Below are 22,339 nucleotides of genomic sequence, written 5' to 3'. Positions count from 1 at the left end.
GCGCCAGGCATCAGCCTTGACTTCGCCCCTCTTCCACACTCGTCTACTGACTGTGCTGCGAAAATCGACCGGCTGGCATCTGTCTCGCGCTGCCTCGCACGAATAAGCGAATTATCGTTGCTCACGGAGCCCAGCTTTCCTCTGCAACAGTCTTTACATCAATCTAAATCGTTTCCACCAGCCGATTTGGAATTTGCTCGGCGTTGCGTATTCGCTAACAACATTCGGACGTTAAACATGATTCCCCTCGCTATTGTTCTATGTGACTTGTCGTTCATACCACACCTTATTATGAGGTGAGTAAATTCTTTCTGCTTTTAAATTCCAAGTACCGAGTCGTTAGAAAGACACGATTCGCGTGTTTTTATTGGCGACGCATACTACCGACGAGACATGTCTTCTTCTTTTTCGCTGTTTTTACATCTGCAGAATTTTCTGTACGAAGTATACAATGTATGGGAAGACTTAATTATCGAGTAACAGTCCCTAGACGTTGCATATAAGTATTCCATATAGGGAAACGTTATAAAATTTAAAGTACGAGTCAACCGATTAGATATTTTCCATATTGTCGGCCACGATAAGATTAATTATCTTATCCTAATTGATCAACGGTTCCTATACGTTTACTATTAAGTGTTATTAAACACAATCCCATCGATACGAAGCAAAAGCTATCGACTTCGATGAAGAATTTTCACGGATTTTCATCCACGATATATTCCTTCGTTACGTTTCACCAAGTTGATCGAAGCACGTGCGAAACGTGACTTTTCCTCGTGACGACGTTAACTTCGGAGCAGTTTTTAAACGTGAAATTACTTAACGAGGAAACTCTGGATTAATTCCTCGATCCACGAGTTTGCCTGATCCGCACGCACGAAGATAGCGTCCGGAAAGTTTGAGATTAAATTGGCCGTGTCGCACGAGCAGCCTGCAACTTCTCTCGACTCGGATCCGCTCGCGAAATCCGCTTATCCGCCCATGTATACGAGGAAACTTTCGATCGTTACGAGCTTTAAGCGGTAAACGTTCTACCCGCTGTTGCTGGATTTCCATTTGCTTGATTTTGCACAGGAAATTTGTTTCCGTGTCTTTTATCGTTGTCTTAATATATAGGAAGAAACAGAAAATTTGTTAGACATTCAACACGAAGATATTTCTGAAACCGCGTGTCTATCGAAAACAGTGTTTATTTTACATATAAAATCGTATAAAAAAATTAATAGGTAATATGCTTATTGGAAATCTGAGAAAATACAGTACGAAGAGTAAAAGTTTCGAATTTAACACGTGGAAAAGATGGTCGTAAGAAGGGATTAGCCATTAATGAAAACATCCGAACATCCGTAGGACAGTTCGAACAATCAGTTTCTGTCAGTTCGTTGTCTTGTTTGCGCGATTTCTCGAAAACATTGCAGGCGGATTCACAATGGAGACGGGTATTCTGTTTTTCTCGCTTTACGCCGACAACGTGACCGGGAATTTCTGCGACTTTTCCGGCGACAGCGACCTCGTCCGGTTTCCGATTTCTGTCGACGATCTCGGGTTTCGCATCTTCCATCGTCCTCGTTTCTCTTCGTGCGCGGAACCAGATAAAACGGCGGGCTTCGGATGACCAATCGTCGCAGAAACCACGCAAATTTATTAAAACGTTGCGAAACCTCTCTCATTGACTTTTCCGTTCGTTCTATTTCATTTTAACTTTCGTAATTAAAACAGTCTACGCTTAAAACCTTCTCGATAAGAAATTAAAAATATATTGAAGTTAGCGTTCTTTGCGACATAATTTATTTCTTGGCCTTTTTTCAACGCAAATGTAACGAAAGTATCGTTGGTGTAGGTATAATCGACGATCTATTGTCTCTAAATTGGCGATCATTCGTTATTGTAAGTTAACAAAATTAATGGTTAGCGGCATATGAGTTATATGTACGAGGAGATTAGATTTCAATGTGATTAAATACAGATGCTTTGTTATGCAGATGAGCGGCCTCTTTCTTTGTGTGTATTTATAGCTAATTAAATAACTTCCAGCGTCTAATTTTAGATAACAAAAGACAGTCGTGAATTAAATTCACGATGAAAGGTTATGAATAACGCAAGGCTCGTATCAAGCTAAAAAGATAAATCTCAGTTTTTATGCGTTAAATTGCAAAATAGCGAATGATTATTTGAAGTAAGGACGAAAGAGATCAAATTATATCAGTATGGAAGACGTTCTAGTTCAACCATAGAATTACAAAATCTCTACGCAAACTTTCACTTTTTCCTCCAATTGAATGTACAAAGACCAACCTACTTTTAATTATAAAACACACTTGCTGCGAACATTCTCCTTAGAGGTACCTTGAAAAATAACTTTTATTTTTCGCAGTTACAATTCCTCGAGAATCATTCTCAGTGTGAGACGCGCGATCGTTATAATTGCGTTGTTTCAGCTTAGCATAGACGGTTTTCACCTAACTTCCTCGTTTTCACCGGTGAACTCGTCAGAGCTCTGTTCTACTTTCCCTTGGGTTCTCTTGGCCTGGCCCACGCCTTCGTCATACAACAGATTCGAAATCGGGTGGCCCGATTGACAAAATTTCAACATCAAATGCCCATGAATAGATCGAACTCGTCTCTGTTCCTTCGCATATTTCCATTTCTCCAACAAATCGTTTCATTCGCGTATACTATATTACGTATAAAAAGTATCTCTTGTACACTGTATTTCGTAATATCATATAACGTCTGTTTGAAACGAATTCTTTATATATCAAATAATTTAACGTCACTAAAGATTCGGTCGAATTAGATAAATCTGTACAGCTTGATCTTCATTAAGACGTTTGCATTTGTATGAACTTTTGACTGGCCTGTCGTTCCCTCTGCACAGTAGTATTACATGCATCGATCAGACAATTTTGCTTCGTTAATCGATCGACTATTCTCGTCGTTTCTTGGAACTGATTACTCAGAACCAGCATCTAATATTACATATGTAAAATAAACAAGTGTATGTCAGATATTGACGTGTCACTTGCATCCAATGGAGGACAAGACATAGCCAAAATTTCCTGGAAATACGTTTATTCTCGCTAATCGATCGCAAGATGATTGCTCCCTATAACCGATCAGCAAAGCGTTACCGTATTCCTTCCACGAACTACACTCACGCGTGCATAGAAAAAGCGATCTGCAAATCGTCGTTGCTGGGATGCGGTCTCTCGTTTCCCACAAAATCGGATCGCCAGCATGCACACGAGCGGTCACGTTCCCTCCCACCCACGCACCCTACGTTCACCTGGCTTGAAACGTGGAATCACGATAAAACCGTTTATCTTTCTCTCGGCAAAATGTCGCTTGAAACACCGCGCGCCCCGAATATCGGCCCTCTTCCTCTTTCGTTCGACGCCTCTGACTGTATATCTAGCGCAAAAGCAACGTGGGAGTAAAACGTGGAAGTGAAAGTTAGAGCGAGGCAACGTCGGTGAACGGGAGGGACGTCGTGCAAAAGGCGCCAGTTAACATGTCGACGGATAAGAGGTTTAACGAATGGATGTACCACGCTCGCCTTTTCAAACCAGATTTACATTACTCGCAGCCGAATTTTGCCTCTTTTCTTTCTCAGCTGTTATTCCCGCGTGTCGTCCAAACGAATTGTTCTTTCTCCGTTTTTGTTTGTTAGGCGATTTTGTCAGCGAATTGTCGTCCCCTTTGTGTTTGGACGTTTCGTTCTGGCAAAGATTAACACGGAACACCTGCGGTTACGGAAAGAAGCCTTATCGTTTAACGGAGCAACGTTCGAAGAATAGAGAAATCAAATCGGAAGTAACGCGATATCTTTATCTCTGTTATTTTATGTTCTCTTTTATTTTATGTGACATGCTAAATCCACACGAATTTTGATCCTACGTACATTATGGCTGGGTAATTTATCGTCTCACGGCTTTGTCATCCTATGACTCGCTTCACAGCTTCATGAATTTTTATAGAGATGTTTATCGGCATTTTAATAATCCTGTTTGTCGACTTTGCATGTTCGCCAATAGATTTATCTCGAATATTCTCATTTCTTAGTTTTTATAGCGACACTGCGACGAGAAATGTGATAAATGTTATGATTATATTGCGACATTTAAGAAACTAGAAGATTTAATCTCCAACGCGAAGGAAATGCAGAATACTTTCTCGAATTGTCTTACGTCGTGGATGGTGAAAATTTTCGGTCGTTTCTTTCATTCTGTCGCGTTTACAGCGAAGTAAGAGTAACTTAATCGCGAGATTTCTCTTATCTGCACTTTTGCTGCTCGCAAGCAGCGTGTGTTGGAAAGTGAAAGGGGGGAAACGAGGCCGTTTTTCGTTTACCAAGCACTTGTTGTATATCTTCCGGAAACGGAGATACGTGTATCTTATCGAAGCATCGAAATCGAAGCAACAAATACTTCCGCATTTCGAATGTCAAAAATATCGTGTATTTGTCCCAAGACATAGCTATTCGATGATTTATTTTTATACAATATCACAGTTTGTAGTAAGCATCGATATAATATCTAAAAATTTCAAATATCCTATAACTCGTCGTAGTTTATAGATTCGAAAGATTCCATCGGAAGATTGGAAAATTTCAAAATGAAAATCGAATATTTTGCGGTCTTCTGCGAAATTAGAATTTTCTTCTGAACATATTTATCCAAAAAGCAAGGACTCGCATAACGATTCTACGCAGGAAATGCGGTCTGTAAGATGTAAGAATCGCTTATCGCAACGTACTCTTATTTTTTTTAGTATCGCGGTTAATCGTATGCGCGGTTGAAACACTTTTTCCATTGCTACGTGAGCGCCCGTTTGTTGAACAACAATTTAACCGTATGTAGTTCACCTCCATACCTCTGAATGTAACGCAAACGGCATCCGTAAGCCGAAACGTTGTCCTTTGGAAGGGGATAAATACTGATATTAATCCATCCGGTGTCACGATCATTCATGAACACTTTTATTCGATCCTCTGCTAGTTTCGAGGGGTGTGTCAACACTGAGAACATTTTAAAGGAAACCATTTTTTCGACGTGCTATTCATCGTTTTATTTACTTCGCCATTAAATTTGGTTAAATCAGACAATTTATTTAATATATCGTCAATTGCTCGGTGTGATTTACTTCCGTAAGAAATAATTCTGACTAGACAGCTTACCATAGAAGAATAACACACTCATTGAATTAAATGTAAGATTAGTCATCTTCTTTGTCTTTTCTCCAGCAATTTCAGTGTTTCTTGAAGTATATAGTAATTTAAACTTCTTAGTTATAATGCTCTATTTCTATGTCAGAAATTGTTTAATTATTCTGTATTTAAGTTACGTTTTAAGAGCGTACATTGCATTTAGAGAACAGATTCCTTGGAAAATTATCGAATTGACATACCTTCCTTCTTTTCTTAAGTCGATATAATAGTAACGTTAGTAAAATTCGATAGTGAAATATACGAATATCAATGTGATAATAATTAATTGAATGTACAAAGTCGAACGTGTGGCTAATTTCGGGAATCAAAGATTCACGTTGCAGGGTGTTCGAGTATAAACGGTTATCGATTGAATTGACAATCGGCGTGAAACATCGATGATTTTTTATACAAGTTTCCATCTTCTTCTTCTCGGTATCACGTTTACATCAGAGTTGTTAAAGGACTATAATTATCAAATTAAAGATAGCACGGCGTGATAAAAAGCGTCGTAAACTAGGGAAAAGAAAAAGCGCCGTTCTACCTTCGTGTACCTATTATCAGCCTCGAGTGGCACGGTTTGAGTATTGATTTCCAGAAATAACGATACCAAACAAAATTACTTCGTATTGTCGTGATTCTGGAAAATAAACAAGGCTTCGATTTATTAGTCAATCATTGTTACGCAATGAGCGTGATTACGTTTAAAGGTGGTGGGAAATTAACCGATAAAAAGGAATAGAATGAACGCTAAACAACGCGATTATTCGTTTTAATGGCGATGATGATGGTCGTTGAGAAAAGTGGCTAAAGAATGGTAATTTTTCATCCATTTTAATAGCTGTTTGTAGGCGCAGATGATGATTAACAATTACTGTAATAGCTTTTCGTAGATTAAGAATCTATTTGGAGGAATCGAGGTAGCAATAGGAGATTCATATACGCAAGTTCAAACGTTAAATGCCACATTGGTATGGTAATACTATTCTCTTATGACGCATGCAAATTCCTCCACATCAATATATTTTCTAGGTCTGTGGGCTAAACTTGTGTACTACGTATTTCAAATCGATACTCATCAATTTTCTTTCGTAAATCTATGTCTCGATACGATTAAACCTACCAACTAATATATCCATCCTCGAAGCTTTCCTTAAGGATCCTTCAAAAATCCTATCATAAATCTATTTTAATAAATATTCTGTTTAAAAGTGATGTAAGATGTATGCTCTTCGACAATGTTTATATTTCGTAATATACAAGCGAAACTACACTTTCTCGATGCTATTTTAAAGCGCTTACCTAATCTCTGACTATACCGCGATACAGTTCGTTCGGCGTCACGGAAAAGAATGCCTACTAGGAAAAACGCAAGGGTCTCGTGTCACGTCGATGAGGAAAATTCCTCCATCGTCCTTTGTCTGTTATTTCGCACCTTTGTACTTAGCGGCGTGCAAAAATTTCCGGTTACAATGAATTTTTAACTGTATTTTTTAACTATTCGAAAAACGATAACCGAAAGACTTTTAAGTAACATCGAGTAATACGAGGAGCGCGATAAGCAAAAGATAATAGTACACAACACGCAAACGCTATTATTGTATAATGTTACTTAAAATTCTTTCAAAATACCGCTTTCGAAATATAAAGCGAAAAATCTATTTGGCCCCGAAACTTTCGCGCGTCACTGTAGATATAGGATATAGGAAAAAAATGCAAAACACTTCAGCGTGACATACTCGTCCCAGATGTCACTGAAATGATATAAAATTCGGCCCGATACGGACAGAATCACTCGTTGATTCTCGAAAATATTTGATTACCGTAACGTTAACAAGTGTCTCGCTAGCTCTCGGACAAGATAAACGTATAAATTATCACTTGTGTATGATATAACAATATAGATTAAAAATAAAGTACGAAAAGGCAGGTTTGACGTCTATCTAAAAAATCAAAATATGTAATTTCCGCTAAAAGCAAGCGCTCGTGCAGCGCAGAAACGACAGCGACGCTCGATTGTCATCGGAGGTTCGATGCGATTAACCAACCTGACCAATCCGCCCCCGCGGTTATCGCGTTAACGTATCGATTGACCGACCCGATAAGGGTTAAAAGGTTAAGACGAGAAGTCTCGTTGCGACCTCCGCTCGGCTAGAGAATCGAGAAGCAGGTCCGATGAACCTGCGAGGCTAATGTACTCGACTCGATGATGCTCGAGTAGTTCCGTACTTGGCGCACGTGAGCACCATCGCGTGCCCTGCATACCCTTCTTTCATGCTTCTTTTATTCGTCTTATCCTCCCCGCCCTGCGGTTCTCCGTTCTCCAACTTCCTCCAACGTTCAGTTCTCCTTCCTCGGTCACCCCTTTTCCTCGCATCGAGCGACTCGTGTGTCCCTCTTCGTAATATAATGTAACGAGAGACCCGTTCACACGTGCCTTCCATCCAGTGTTCTTCATTTTAGCAACAGAAGAAATTCTTATGGTTCTAGGAACGTTCGGTTAGCGCTAGAATTACGAATAGTTAAAATGCGAAATTTGCTTTCAGGAAACGAAAATAAAACAACACGCGGCAGCTAGTGTGATCGTCACGTGCAGCAACCCCAAAGAGCGCGGAAATTTTACGAAGAACCGGACAAGCTGAAACTAACATGAAGACGATTTGTTCGTGTTGCAGACTTGCGGTGAGCGACTGTGCGCCTCAAACGTCGCGGGTCAGCTCAAACTTGCACAGCAGCAGTAGTATGGCAGTAAGCCGTGTACCAAGCCCTCCACCACCGGAAGTGAACACCCCTGTGGCCGAAAATTGGTGTTACACGCAGGTACGTATCGAATAATTCTTTCAATCGAAAATTACCTCGAATTGATCGACGATAGAATTAAAGCAAATTATTGCAAATAATTAGCAATTAGTTTCTGACGAGTTGTACTTGTAATAATACGATTATATAAGTTCTGAATTTTAGAATCTTAGAGTATATTAGGAAGTCATATATATCGTCAGCCTTGTGTGCATAGTGTAACTGTTTTTAATGATTCTTACGACTCGAACATGACTGTTGCGAGAGCAGTGTCTTGTTAGTGCTACCGACAGGGCGAAGCCAATCTAATTGCAGTTTAATTGGTCGTTAGCGATGACAGTGAGCTTCAATAACAGTTGGCAGAGCAGGGTACTCGTAGGGACCATTTGTTACCGTGTTTTGTATTGTACATGATTGGAATAAGACCGTAACTTTTAACGGTAGAAATATCTTTTAGGTAATTGAGGATTTCTCATGACGTTAACGAAGTTTTCTCGTATGTCTCACAGAATGTCCGTTACAAACGTTAAGCCGTGGACTAGAAAGAAGTGTTTGAAGTTACGTTAGTGAGGATTCGTTCGATTTACAATTTAAGCATTGTAATCAATACGTCGTAACCCTGTGTAATCTTATTTCCTGGTGAGAGGAAAATATCTATCCAAAAGCTTGAATGGTCTTCATTCACGTGGGTCGATCTCAAACATTTGCTCGGAATATTCTTCCTTCGCATCTCCGAATTTCTAGATTTCTTTCTTCGAGTAAAACTCCCAAATCTCTGGATCAAACTCTTCTCACTCGTTTAAAAATCGCTCCCAAAACACTTTTACGATACAGGTACTCCCCCAACTCGAACCACGCCATTCAATTGAAGAGGATCGAAGAAGATGAGATTCGATGGAAATCGAACATACAGGTATCGGAATCCACGTCAACGAGTTGGCCGAACAGAACCCCTGGAAATACGTTTTGGACGTGTCAAAGGGTTCTCCTACTCCTCTAGGTCAATTTCGTCGTCTTCGTCGATATCATCCTCGTGGTCGCGCGTGAGAGCACGCACTCCTGACGTTCTCGTTCTATTTTTACTGCTCGTCCCCTCGCGATGTGAATGACCTGCGACTAGATATCCCGCTGCTCCCTGCCGCGATCTCTAACTCGCCTGTGGAAACGTTCACTAGCTTCCCCGCGAAAATTCGTCACTTCGAGGTACTTTTTCTTCCGATATAAAAAGCATCGGAAATTACTTGGACGGTTCCTGAAGCAATCCTCGACGTTTCGAAGACGCGAAATCGAGCAAGGAAGATCGTCGAAGCGGAAGTTAGAAACGATGCAAGCTTGGTATCTTCCGTTGCACGATACTAGTCTTTTAGGTGATTGTAGGAATTTCTTTTGATCGAACATGCCAGAGATTCGACTTAAAATCATCTGGCTGGTTCTTCGATCATTTTTCGATACTTCGAAGAGGTGAAATCGAGCGAACGAGAATTATAGAAAATAGGAGATCGATTTTCCTTGTCCTTTGAGCAAGAAGATATTAGAGAGATATTAGATAGTTTGTTAGCTGTAGTTTACCATAGGTTCTCTCGTCAGAAGGAACTTACTGCGAAGTAAACTGGTGGATCCAGTGTAGTCGATATAAGTCTTCAATGGATGGAACCTCTGGGGATGTCTGCGTAGGTCTCCTGGGAAGGGGCGAGGCATACTCGTAGATTGGTTGCGGTAGGATGTGGTCGAAGACGATCGATTTTGGGTGCGATTAATTAAGTACGACAATTTACCATTCGCATTCAGCGTGTTGCAAAAAGACACACTGTACCGCGTTACAAGATAAAAATTGTTAGCAAATGGTGATTGACATGCTATGAGTTTTAGGATTCTAAGTATGCAATAACTATGTAACATTTTTACGTCCCTAAGTAAGAAATTTAAGCATCCAAAATCTTAGATCCCTTTTTTATCACTTTGTATATCTGGCAAATAATATTCGAGAATACGATTTAACATTTCGAACGAGATTCTCCCTCGTGAAGGAGAAACGAATCCGCCACAAAACTCTCGAGGCGTTATTTACGTAATGCAGAAGCTACCGAGGTCGAATTCGAGGGCAAGATTGCGATCTTACTTTTTCTTCTGCTTGGCAAGGGGAAGAAGTTGGATGATTCGAGGCGAAACTGCAGCACTCGAAGGAGTAACTCTCGGTTTTCAGGGAAGACGCGGGGTCCCCTTGCCACCGAATCGAAAGTCGATTCGTGCTCCAGTTAACTTTCGTAATGCACGCGGCGATTTCGCCTCGTCAGCCGCCGCGGAGCCTGGTGCAGCAATCGCGCGAGCTCGCGCGCTGAATCTGTCGTAACACGCCGATCGATGGGCTCGATAAAAGCGTAGAAAGCGTTGCGGCACCGTTTCCAATTGCTCCCTTGCTCCAACGACTCAGGGTCTTCCCTTAATAGCCAAGTTTCAATGAAAAATTGGAATATCCAAGAATTAATGAGAATCGATTATTCTTATTCGCGAAACAACTGCTTCTATATTAACTGGAAAAGCGCTAAAAACCAACCACTTATCAATTAATCTACGATAGATCTATTTTATCCATTAAAGTCGTATTTTTAAAGTAACTTATAGCTTTTAAAATAAGTTGCAAAATACCTTTACAAAAATTCACTGGAAATTAATTCGTCAACTCCGCTTTTCCTTAAGCTATTAAGTTCTGTTAAGGAAGGATCAGCTTATCGCAGTAAATTTTTCCTGGAAGATAAAGCGAGGACTCGTTTAAGGATGGCGCTCATCGTCGTCGAAATCCGCTGGCCGCAGCTCTTCCTGTTATTCATGGTACCGTACCACCACCATCTCCGCAATGTTAGGCTTTTTCGACTACTCAGACTGTTTTTCTATCCGACACGTACCATTTCCTGTCTTTCGCTCGAGTCAAACTTAGATTCGCCGTTTCTTTGATCCACAGACTGTAGCAATTTTCCACGTTATTATTCCAAGCCTATCAGATTCCTCGACTTATAACTGTTTATATTCTTGCTCTGTTCTACACAAGCTAGACTAGTACTAGTCATGAAGCTGATTCGCAAGCCGTGATAATTTTTCTACGATTACACTGTTGATCTAACTTTGCCAAATCATCTAACTACAATTACATCACATTCTTTTACGCTTTTTTCATTTCAACCTGTCCATTCTGTTTTTACCACTCGACATCCATTATGTCTTTTTTGAATTTCTCGACCGATCGTTGCTCATCAACTTATCCTAATTACAAAAATCTATATCGCTCGTGTGTATATATATATATATATATATATATATATATATATACATACACACACACATACACAAATAGCCAATGAATTTTGTAATTTCCTTCTGAATCGTTCAAATCCCCTACAATCTGCATAATCAGCAATCTACGAATTCCAACAATGTTCTACTATCCCCATCGATCTAAGTTCGTCAACTTGCCTCATTAAAGAGCAACCTAAATCGCCCACGCACCTCCAACCTACCCATTCAATTTCTTAATCAAATCTCGTCCCACTCGACATACATTCATAGAGTCGGCAAACTTGTTGGCTTGCCGAAAAGCTCGCAACCCCTAACAATCTTCTCCATCTTCATCCATTCATCCACCTGTAATTCCACGAAACATTCAACACAAATTCCCCTCGCGCACTCTCAACTTGTTTTTTTCCACCGACTCGTCACCTAGACGCGAACCCCATATGCCAGAGCCATTATCACTCGTTGCCTTTCATTTCCACGTCGTTATCTCGAGGCACGTGTTCCATTACATCGTCAGCCAACCAGCCAGCAAGCCAAGCTGCCTCGTCTCGCGGTGAAAATAAGTTCGCGAGAAGGGCTAAGCTCCTCTGCTCTTCATTCTTTTTCTTCCTCTTCTTCTTCTTCATTTTCTGCGTCATCCTTTTCTTCCTCTTGGTCTTCGTCGAAAGAGACGTCTCCTTCTACTTTTGTTTGATTGTCTTCATCTGTGTTTTCTTTGTCATATTCTTCCCATCTGTTCTTGCCTTTCTCGTTTTCTTTCTTCGTCTTCTTCGGTTCTTCCCTCGTCCTATTCTTCTCCTCCTATTTTTACTTTGCCTCTTTCCCTTCCTTCTTTCGTCAACTTTTTCTACCGTTTCTTCGTCATCGTGTTCTTCATTTCCTATTAGAGAGCTTCCTTTATTATTGGAATGAAATTTTAGCCGATACTCGATTAAACGAATTCCTGTCAATTATTCCACTCGTGCAAACACAAACTCCCAGAACGAAAAATCGTTAACGAGTAGAACCAATGAGTTGCTATTATACGAATTCCAGTTACCGCTCGTCCTCTGATGGATTCCGATAAATGAAGTTCCACTGTATACTCCCTCTTCATCGTCTCCACCATATTCGTTCTCTTCCTCCTCTTCGTTGTCTTCTTCTTCTTCTTCTTCTTCCTCTTAGATAAACAAGCTCGACAACGTTTCTCGGGAATTTCGATTTTCTCGCGGGAAGATCCACGATCGTTTACCTCGTGCATGTTCGACCACCGTATCCAGGACTCTACCGGAAGCCTCGACTTGGTCTGCTTGCTGCTCGAAGCCGCGTACGCCGCTCCCGTAAACGGGCACGGGTGATTCAAGGCCGATCGTCGACGATCGCCGGGTTGAACGACTCCTGGGGGCGTCGACCGGGCCACTATCTTCGTCTTCCTTACTCCTCGCGCTCCAACGTGCTGTTTTCTTCTATACGGAAACGGCCAAGACGATGAACTTTGTGCCTCTGTGTTCCTTACGCCTCCTCTATCGCGGCAGATCCTCTTCGACGTTCAGAACTTTGCTTTCGACGTTTCTTCAAATACACCGATCGCTACCGGTCTCTTGGCCAAACTCGCTTCTGGTCCGGGTTTTGTTCAAGAGGGCGGCGAAGTTTGGGTTTTATCGACAGCGATCGAGAATTCGAGGGTTGACGTGGTGCCGCGAAGACTCCGAAGTTGGGTTTCGATGAGAATTTTTGAGAGAATTGACTGGACTTGGAAGAATTTTTGCGTTGTTCTCTTGGAGTTTAGAACTTTGAAATCGATACGTAGGAAAAATAATAAGGATGTTAAAGGATAGAGACTAGAATTTGTTACGAAAACGACGGAAAAGTTCCAGTTAAGGGTGATGAAAGTTTCAGATATTTTGAAGTAGAAGGAATGGGAGATAGAAATTAAGCGAAAACGGCGGAATAAATGAATTAGAGTCGGGGACTTCGAAGCAAAGAAAGTGAAAATGAAGTTTTAAGCATTTAAGAAGTAGAGGGATAATAGGAATTTAACCCAGAAATGTGAAAATAAAAGATAGAACCTGTGACTTTAGAGGATTTTCATTATCTCAGGCCATCTTCCAAACTCAACTTCCATCGAACATCTTTCATAATATCTTCCAGATTCTCCTTTAACATCTCCTAAATCATATTCCGTTTACACGTCCGACATATTTTCATCCAATAAATTTTCAATGGAGGATCTTCCGAATTAAGCTAAATTTCAATTCCTCTCTACTCCTGTTTCAAGAAAATCGATATCGAACGCTCGCACTCGCGAACAAAGGTACCGCGCTTCTCGTCCCGTAATCAGTGGTCGATTGTTAAAAAAACGAGACGTCAGGTTTCGCGTAGATGACGAGCATTGCGAGCTTTCCGTTTCCGTTTGAGTGGCATCCAAACGTTTTAACAAATTTACGAGCACCGATATAACCGATGGCTGGTGAATCCCGCCGGTGTGCTTCCACCTAAAGAGCCTCTGCAAAATGTTATTTCATCTCGAAATAGACTGGAAGTCTCTCTCATCTCGTTGATGAATTATTTCGATGCAGTAGAAACGAACTCGATTTACCGGATCTCCTCGAGCGTCGAGATTTCATCTCCCGTCTAATCGTTGCGTTCGTGTCACCTTGAGTTTGAGGAAAAATCTAACACGGCCTCGACTACCGCCGTGTAATTGCGAATCTTCCAAAGAAGGATTCGTTGGAAGATAGTTTATGTCTCTACTAGAACAGAGGGATATAAATGGTGTATCGGTTTTGGTCTGACGGAACGAAAGAAGAGATGGATGTTTCTGCAACAGTGATCAGTTAGCCACCGATCTTTGACCTATCTCGTTCATGAAACACGTGATTCAAGGACGATTATGGATGATCATGGCGAATCGAATGACTCACAGGGGCCATCGAGCGGTACAATTTTTCTGGTTCCTCGTTACCTCGTTCCGAGGAAACGGACGAATCATATCGATATACCTCTACTCCACTTGCCAAGTTTAACAGTACTCGGACCCGATTAACAGTATTCTACAGGAGGTCGATGCTAAGCATCTATTCTTATACTCTTCTCGTTCTTTTTCTTTCTTTCGATGTCTTTTCATTGGTACCTGGCGAGACATCGACTCACAGTGATAAGTGAAAAATGTTAGGAAGATGTAAAATTTTATTTAACAAAGCTTGCCAATGTCTTAACGATATGTGTTGATGTCAAATTATCGATACACCTTATCCGTATAGTAGCAAACTGTCTATAATATTTCGATATTATCGATTCTTAAACGGTATCGGTGTATCGATGCGGATTCAATTTATCGATACCTATCGAGAACCTTATCGTTAATAGCTCGCCTAACTTATCGTTACCTCAAATCTGACGTAACGAATAGATAGATAGATAGAGAGAGTGAGAAAGAGAGAGGGAGGGAGAGAGGGTCACTGTGCGGATCACGTGATCAGTTAACGAAAGGAATACACATGAACTCGTATTCGAGGGGATCAATCAAACGTGTAGGCAGGTTTGGATCATGGCCAACACGTACTATTACGTTTGAAGATACGGAATTAGATTGGGAAAATAATGTTGCTCGATCAGAGCGGTCGCGTCAAGATACGTCTATACCCTTCTTTCTTTATATCGATCGAATTTCCCGCGTTTTAGTTAGCTTTTATTTAGCTTATCCTTAGCTTTTAAGTAGAACGTTGTATTTTATATATACATATGTGTATTGCAAACAAATTTTAAATACAAAACAACAGGTTGTTTAGATTTGTTTAAATATATTTCTTTTACTACGTGTCATACATGTACTCGCTTGTGGGAATTAGAATTTTCTTCCCGTTTCCTTTGTTGTTTTATAATTTTGTTGTTCGAAGCAGATTATTACAATTATACTAGAATATTAGAATAATAATATAAGACTGATTTTGCTCAGTTGTTGACATGTTAATCTTTCTTCTTACTTTGACAGTAAGTTAAGGGAACTTTCCGCTCATCTAATATTTTCCTCTAGCAACTAGCATGGATTACACATATGGTATGAAACACGTCTAACGCTAGTTAAAGCGTCCTTAATCTGTACACGTTATGAACTACTATCACTACCTTCGAGCATTGCAACTTCACGATGCGAAACATCGCTTCCTTTTTAAAGTATCGACTTGTTAACACTTTGATTCGTCGCAAAAAAAAAAAAAAAATAAAAAATGAAATTCAGACTAGTAGAATCTTTTGTAAGACATTTCTTGTTGTGAATATCGCTTCAATAGTTGCAGTGACTCGAAGCGAATTCTTTACGCAATTTTTTATTATTTATGTCTTTTTTTACTCCGTGAGAAAGAATATCGGCTTCAAAAATATACCGTTTATTTTTATATCCTTTGTTCCAGAATAAAACGGAAAATTAAAAATAAAAAAGATATTAGTAATAACGTGTAACAAATAAAATACGAGAAAAAGTATAACGATTAAAGCATTCAATTAACATCTTGAGGTACGGAAGATCGAAAGACTGTAGGAAGACAGAAAGCAGATAATTTGTTCACGGTTGCTAGAGATTATCAGCGATCCTTTGAAGACGTGTCTTCGATATCTGAAGGTTGCATCGATTATCAGGTTCAAGTACGACTTCACGCTACAAAGCGTGGCTTCTTCTTTGAGCTACTGACGTATAGTAAGTCGGAAGCAAATGCACTGATTATTCAAATCTTCCATTCGATTCGATTAACAAATAATTTAATTCTTATTCGCATAATTCTATTCTTTGGTTGAAATCATTTCTTAAACCGTTATTATCGAGTTCGAATTATTATTTTTTATTTGTTTCCCAATTATTTCCTATACGCGTATCTTACGACGAATGTGTCTTGTCTTTTCAATATTTAACGCACAAACATGTGCGTTAATGTCGCTAAATTCCTCCGAGCGAATCCATGTTTCTATGGATCGAACGGTGATCGATCAAAATCTCGAGCTGTCCAGCTCGACGAATTCCTCTGCTCGTCTAGACGAGCGAACAGCTGAAAACGGCTCACGTGGTGTGCGCTGGGTTCGATGATCCTCACTTCGGCGTGACCTTCGCTGGCTATCCCACAGGTTCAATGCACGCTTGTTGTACGTGTAATCTCGTAACCAGTTACGTCTTATTCGAGCTCGGAAAATGCCTCTTCCTCTTCTGTATTGCTCGTGAAACTCGACCTTTTACGACTCTGCCCCGCATTGACGTTCTTTCAACCTTATTGCTGACCACTACTACAGTCCGCTTCTACTTCTACTTCTGCTTTTACTTCTGTGAGAAAAACTCTTATTAATGAAAGGTCTACAATTAACTTTTTACATCGTTATACTAAATACCTCCTTTTTTCTATTTTTTTTTTTTTTTTTTTTTTTTTTTTTGTAATACATTCACTTAGAGTAGACTTTTCTATGTCTCGTTGATTACTGATAATTATAATAAGGATCATCTTTCCACGATGAATGCGTTATAATAATTGCACAGCACAGTAGCTCGTTTTACAAGATTGCTAGTACATTTATAAGATTGTGAATATTTATGACTATGTTGGAAACGATTCGCGTCACGACTCGAGGTTTCACGAAGTAATCATTTTTCGATCACATTAACTTCGTGCTTTTTTTATGAAGCCGATAAAACATAAGCTGATTTGATCTGTATAGAGAAATATAAAATTCTATTTCGAACGATTGTGTACGATTGTTAATTGTGAAAAAGATATGTGTGGTAGAAACTAGTGCTTTTTCTAATCTCGATCAAAAAAGAAATGACTTGTCCCAGTTGACGTGAATTATTTTGTATTTATACCCATCGACTGACATACCGTAATAGAAAGGCGTATATGATATTGACAAAGGGGTGAACATTTATTTTTGAAACAATTTTCTCGATTGGAAGAAAATTTTGCATCGGCATCTCTTCAGGATGTAATATTATGTACAGAATGGAACATAATACAATTTTTCTATAGAATGTCATCACTTTTAGAAAATGTTTTTCTACGGTACAATTAAATCAACTTTCCTGTTGGAGGAGAAAATTTTCTATGGAAAGTCTCAATTTCGTCGTCGTATTAAAGGCCATTAATTTCCATATTCCGCAGAAATCGTGCATTGTTTTCAGTGAAAAAAAAAGCGATCGAAGAAAGACGAAGAAGAGGGAAGTGACTTTCACTTCGTCCAGAGTCGTTGCGCTGACGTTTCTCACGCTTCCCTTTGTACATCGATTTGTCGATTCTTCGTACGATGGTTTTCTCTTTCACGACTTCGTTGTTTCGCATTTTCTTCGCGGAAACCGGCCGTTTAACGAAGTAGACAAAGTTTCGAAACGAATCTATGTTTCACGCCGCATTGCTTCGCGATAGAAACTGATAATCGCCTGTTCAAACTGATTATCCGTTCTCTAGACGGTTGTTAGCTGTCTTCGTTTCTATCTGATCGCTAGTCAAGAGTTGTTGCCTATGTTAATTAACACGATCGATGCGATATTTTCCGGTTTAAGAGAAAATCGACCTCGTGTATCGTATCGGATTGCTTCAACAGGCCAAATATGCAATCTACGCTTGCTTCTGCATTATAAATTTTAATCATTACCCGATTAGATGAACCGATACTAACTGAATTTATCTGAACGCGAAATTCTACTATACTTCTACAACAAGATCCGATTATGTAAACTCCGGTTATACAAAATGCTCGTATCTATCCCATAAACTGCTCCGCAGATCCATCTCGACAAAGTCCTACCTACTGTCATTTCATATATTGATAAAAATAAATTTTAAAAATCACTAAAAATAGCGATAGCCCAACCGCACACGTCGCACTTCGCATAAACGCATATAACGTTTTATTTTCACATGAACGTTTATTGGTACGAACAAGCCAATTATCCTGCAAAACTAATATCTTACGATCTTCAAAAAAGGAAGAAAAAGCCAAGCTGAATTAATCCATGCAAAAGCTTTGAATATTAAGACAGATAACAATTGCTCTCTATGTGAGAAAACCTCGAACATCCTGGGGAACCACCTCCAACAGCACGCATTCGTTGTCAATGACCTATGACGTGTGAATCTGTTTGCGTGATGTCGTTTCCGTAATAAAAATTTCATGGGACTCCGATTCGAGCCGGGTTTCAAGGGTCCCTAACGGCATAGGCCGGTGCCCTGAAGGCCGTAACGCGGACCGCGATAAGCGATAAACCAACAAGCCAACTAGAGAAATAGATTTGGCTTCGGGCTCGGCTTCGTTCGCCAAGGTCGTGTACATACGACGTCAGGGATCATTGACTCGTAGGGGCTCGACCTCGGTGTCTTCTTCTTCCTCTTCCTCTTGTCTTCTTCGCCTGTCTCTCTTCGGTTCACGCCTTCCTTTTTGGTCTCCATCAGTTTTCGAGGTCGATCACTAAGTATGATATGAATTTTTAGGTTTCTTTTAGGATGTTTGACTAACTCGGTGTGTGTCCTTAGACAAAGTACGCTTCTTCGAAGTGTCCTTCATTTTTTTTTTTTTTTTTGCTTTTGCAAATCACCCATGGTTCTGATGGTTCTTTGACGTAGCAACCGAATTTAAGAAACAATTTAGGAAGTAATTTAAAATTTTGATAACACGTTCATGGTCCATTAACTATGAGACCATCGAATATGCAGATTACCAATAATTCTCGACTGGAATTAATAACATTGCCCGCTGCGCGAAGTAATAACAGCTCAACCTTTTGTCAACTTCTTTATAAAGGATAATCGTCGATTTTAGGCTTTTGGTGATAAATTTTCTGCCATTCTTTAATTGTCCCCTTGATTTATAATTTAGAGCTTCTCTCGCAAATCATTGACGATTATGAACTTCTTCTGGCAAACCATCGATAATGTTGCTTTCTTCTTAGAATAATAATCCTAACTTTGACTCGATTAAAGAAGAAATAGTGATTTCAAGTTTCTAGGGAACTTCGTGTTATTTAAAGTTCCCATACGCAAATTGTTGCTGATTCACGCGGAGATCGATTTCGAACGGAAGTGGATGCACGCCTGGTCACGTTTCAGAACGGAAAAGAGGTAGCCGATCGATTGTCCGATCGTCGAGTATGTACCGCTCGCCACTTTTCTTCCTCTGTACGCGTTATGCAATTTATATTGGTTGAGTTGCTGTTTAATCTTGTTTTCGTAGAAGATTATGCAATCTCTAGGAAATAGGTATTCTTTTTAATGGTTAGGCGATTAGTTATTATTGTAAAAACGAGTCACTCCTAATAAGTCTGCCCCTTTAGATGCCTTGTGGTTTGGAATAAATTTCTAGCAAATGGAATCTTTTCAACGAATAACAACACGGTTTCTAAATCATTTGACAATGATAAATTTCGCTTCTTCTTAGCAATTGTCACGCAATTCTTTCTCATACTCGAACATCAGTAGTATTCTTAACTGAACTGATTATTTGAACGATTCTGATAAGCTCCGAATTCAGTAAACGATTCACTGCATTATTTTCATGTGTACGAACTGTGTGTTTCGTAGCAACTGCTACCCGTTACACCACACCGCGTTTCTTGCTCATCATAATCAACGCCTACTTGAATTCCTATGAATGAAATGACGCATCTGACCCTTCTGGAATGCAATTTTCCATTAAGTAACCTATTTCGTAACCGACAGGTTATTAAACTCCCACAGTTTTCATCCTGGTCTTCTTCGACTACTACGATACGATAGTCCCTAAAGATATAATACAAATATTAATATTATAATTAATAATGCTACGATATAAATAGAAAGTCTAATAGTAACAACGATATGTTTAATAATAAATTTATGTTAATAAAAAATTCATGTGAAAAGTATCAATGTTTAATATGTCATCAACGTTGTGAATGAAAATTCGAAGAACATCGGGATAAACTCTATGATCATCCTCTTCCTTCACGTCTATACATATTCTCCTTATCATCCTCAAATTAGCATATGCATAATTTAACAAGTCGCATAGAGCAATGGTAACGTGCATCGAAGCGAACGCCGCAAAGGTTAAATCCTTTTTTCTACGCGTTTTTTTTTTTCTTTCAAGGTAATTACGTAAGAGATGTAAGTTCAATTCGACCCTGGCTCCTTCTCTCTCTCTCTCTCTCTCTCTCTCTCTCTCTCTCTCCAACACGTGCACCCGTACTTGTAGTACTTCTCGCGGCTCGTCTGCTCGCTACTTCAAGGCCACGATCAATTTAGTCGTAGGAACCTTCGACGTTTCTCTCAAAAAGAATCTCTGTTAGCTTTTTTTCTCTCTATTTCCTTCTTCCTCTTTCTTTCTTCCTTTCTGCTTGGGGCCACGCGACGAAACTAGCGAAACAAATATATCCGAGGACGTGGAAACCATTCGACACACACCTATACGCATACATATAGAGAAACAACATATATAGTAACTTGCAAAAGTTTCAGATAAATATCTCGCTGGCCGATTATCGTAGGCATATCGCGGACAATAGACAGCGAAAAAGATCGAAATTTACCACGTTTTTCCGCCGCGTGTATCCACTGGTGGTCCACGTTCGAACTTCTTGCTTGAATTATTCGATATTTCGTGTTGTGCGCGACCAGCGTGTCTCACGAAGTTTGTCATAATCTGAAAGCAGACGACGTAAAAAAAGGTATTCTCCAATCGCAGTCGATAAGAGAGAAATTCACCACGCAGCTTGAAGAAATATATTAGTGGTATTTTTTATTTTGCATTTTTTTTTAGCTCGCAATATAGCTGTCAAGTACGATCGACTCTGAGCTCGTAACAACGTGGAATGATTGTTTTAATCTTTTTATCTGGTCAGAAGTCATTGCATACTTCGCGATGATACTTCGCTTCGTAAGAGGTTTTTCTATATCGCGGACTTAAGGAATGGAGTGGTAGTGAAGGTCTTCTTGAGATTACAGAATCGTTATGTATATTTTTCTGGATACGACAGAGAATTAGAGTGCATCTATGTAACATGTAGTTCATGGTATATCTATGTTTCTCGATACGATTTACGTAGAAATACGTTATTGATCTTCTAACAGAGAAATCTTTTGTTGAACGAACAGAGGAAACTAGGTTTGAAAAATTCATATTACGAAGAGGACATTGCTTTGTTAATATCTGGCGGACTAAATTATCTAAAAGTTAAATGCGTAATTCTCTGTAAATAAGAAATTATCTCGAATAAACACAGATGGCGTACAATTATCGATATCCTCGTGTAAACTTACACCCAATATCCGATCGGTAGTTTTACTTTTCATTTCAAGCTTTTGAAAAATGGAAGTTATATATCAGTTCAATTTATCGATACTGAAAAGAAACAAGTCAAATTATTACTTAAGCGTTGTTAAACTTTATTAAAAAAGAAAAAAAAAGACAAAAGGTTGCGCATATTTGCGTAACCCTTAGCGTAGATAGATTAAGGTAGATTCCACGGGATACATTCTGACGTGGTGTCGCATTTGAAGGTCTTATGTGCACAGGTGAAGGTGGTTAAGTTCAGCTACATGTGGACGATAAATAACTTCAGCTTTTGCCGAGAGGAAATGGGAGAAGTACTAAAGTCGTCCACCTTCTCAGCAGGGGCCAACGATAAATTAAAATGGTAAGATCCTAAAGATTAAGCTCGTTTATCAGACGTACGACACGTGTCCAAAGATGTTCGTGTTACAAATCTATTGTAAAAAATCATCCAGACAAAATTGTTTAAGATCCTTTGCATTGCATACCACGCCATTCTCCCGGTCTTACTTCTTAATCCGTTGTTTCTTTTTCTCTTTTCACTTCTCTTCTCTTTTCTTTTTTTTTTCGTTTCGTTTTACCAGGTCTTTCGCTGTTACGTTAACACACGGGACGCGCATAATAACGCAAGATAACTACGTCTGGAATATTCACAATTCTGTTATCATAATGCAATTTTTTTATCTAGCTTCTTTTATTTGCTTGTATCGTTTAATGAGATATGTCACCGTGAAATTACAGAATTGCAAAACTTTGTACGATCTCTGTATACCTTCCTTTTGT

At 39.5% G+C, this 22,339-nt stretch overlaps 2 protein-coding genes across 9 annotated transcripts in view; both read left to right on the top strand.

Moving 5' to 3' along the window:
* Positions 1–22,339, top strand: part of LOC138184248 (uncharacterized) — an 83,927-nt gene that overhangs the window by 40,355 nt on the left and 21,233 nt on the right. The window lies entirely within an intron of this gene.
* rdx (BTB/POZ and MATH domain-containing protein rdx) overlaps positions 1–22,339 on the top strand; it is a 44,520-nt gene that overhangs the window by 17,258 nt on the left and 4,923 nt on the right. For 4 of the 8 annotated variants that reach the window (XM_069122027.1, XM_069122025.1, XM_069122033.1 and 1 more), the window contains exons 2-3: positions 7,885–8,029; positions 21,784–21,920. In XM_069122027.1, coding sequence (XP_068978128.1) covers positions 7,885–8,029; positions 21,784–21,920 — 282 coding nt within the window. Of the gene's footprint in view, positions 1–144; positions 297–7,755; positions 8,030–21,783; positions 21,921–22,339 lie in introns of those variants that run through there. The other 4 variants (XM_069122028.1, XM_069122029.1, XM_069122030.1 and 1 more) reach the window with 3 other exon arrangements.

Source organism: Bombus flavifrons, chromosome 10 (genome assembly GCF_040668555.2).
Source record: "Bombus flavifrons isolate JBK064 chromosome 10, iyBomFlav1_principal, whole genome shotgun sequence".
Taxonomy (NCBI): domain Eukaryota; kingdom Metazoa; phylum Arthropoda; class Insecta; order Hymenoptera; family Apidae; genus Bombus; species Bombus flavifrons.
The sequence above is the reverse complement of the archived record's forward strand: the minus strand, read 5'-3'. Positions and strand labels throughout refer to the sequence as shown.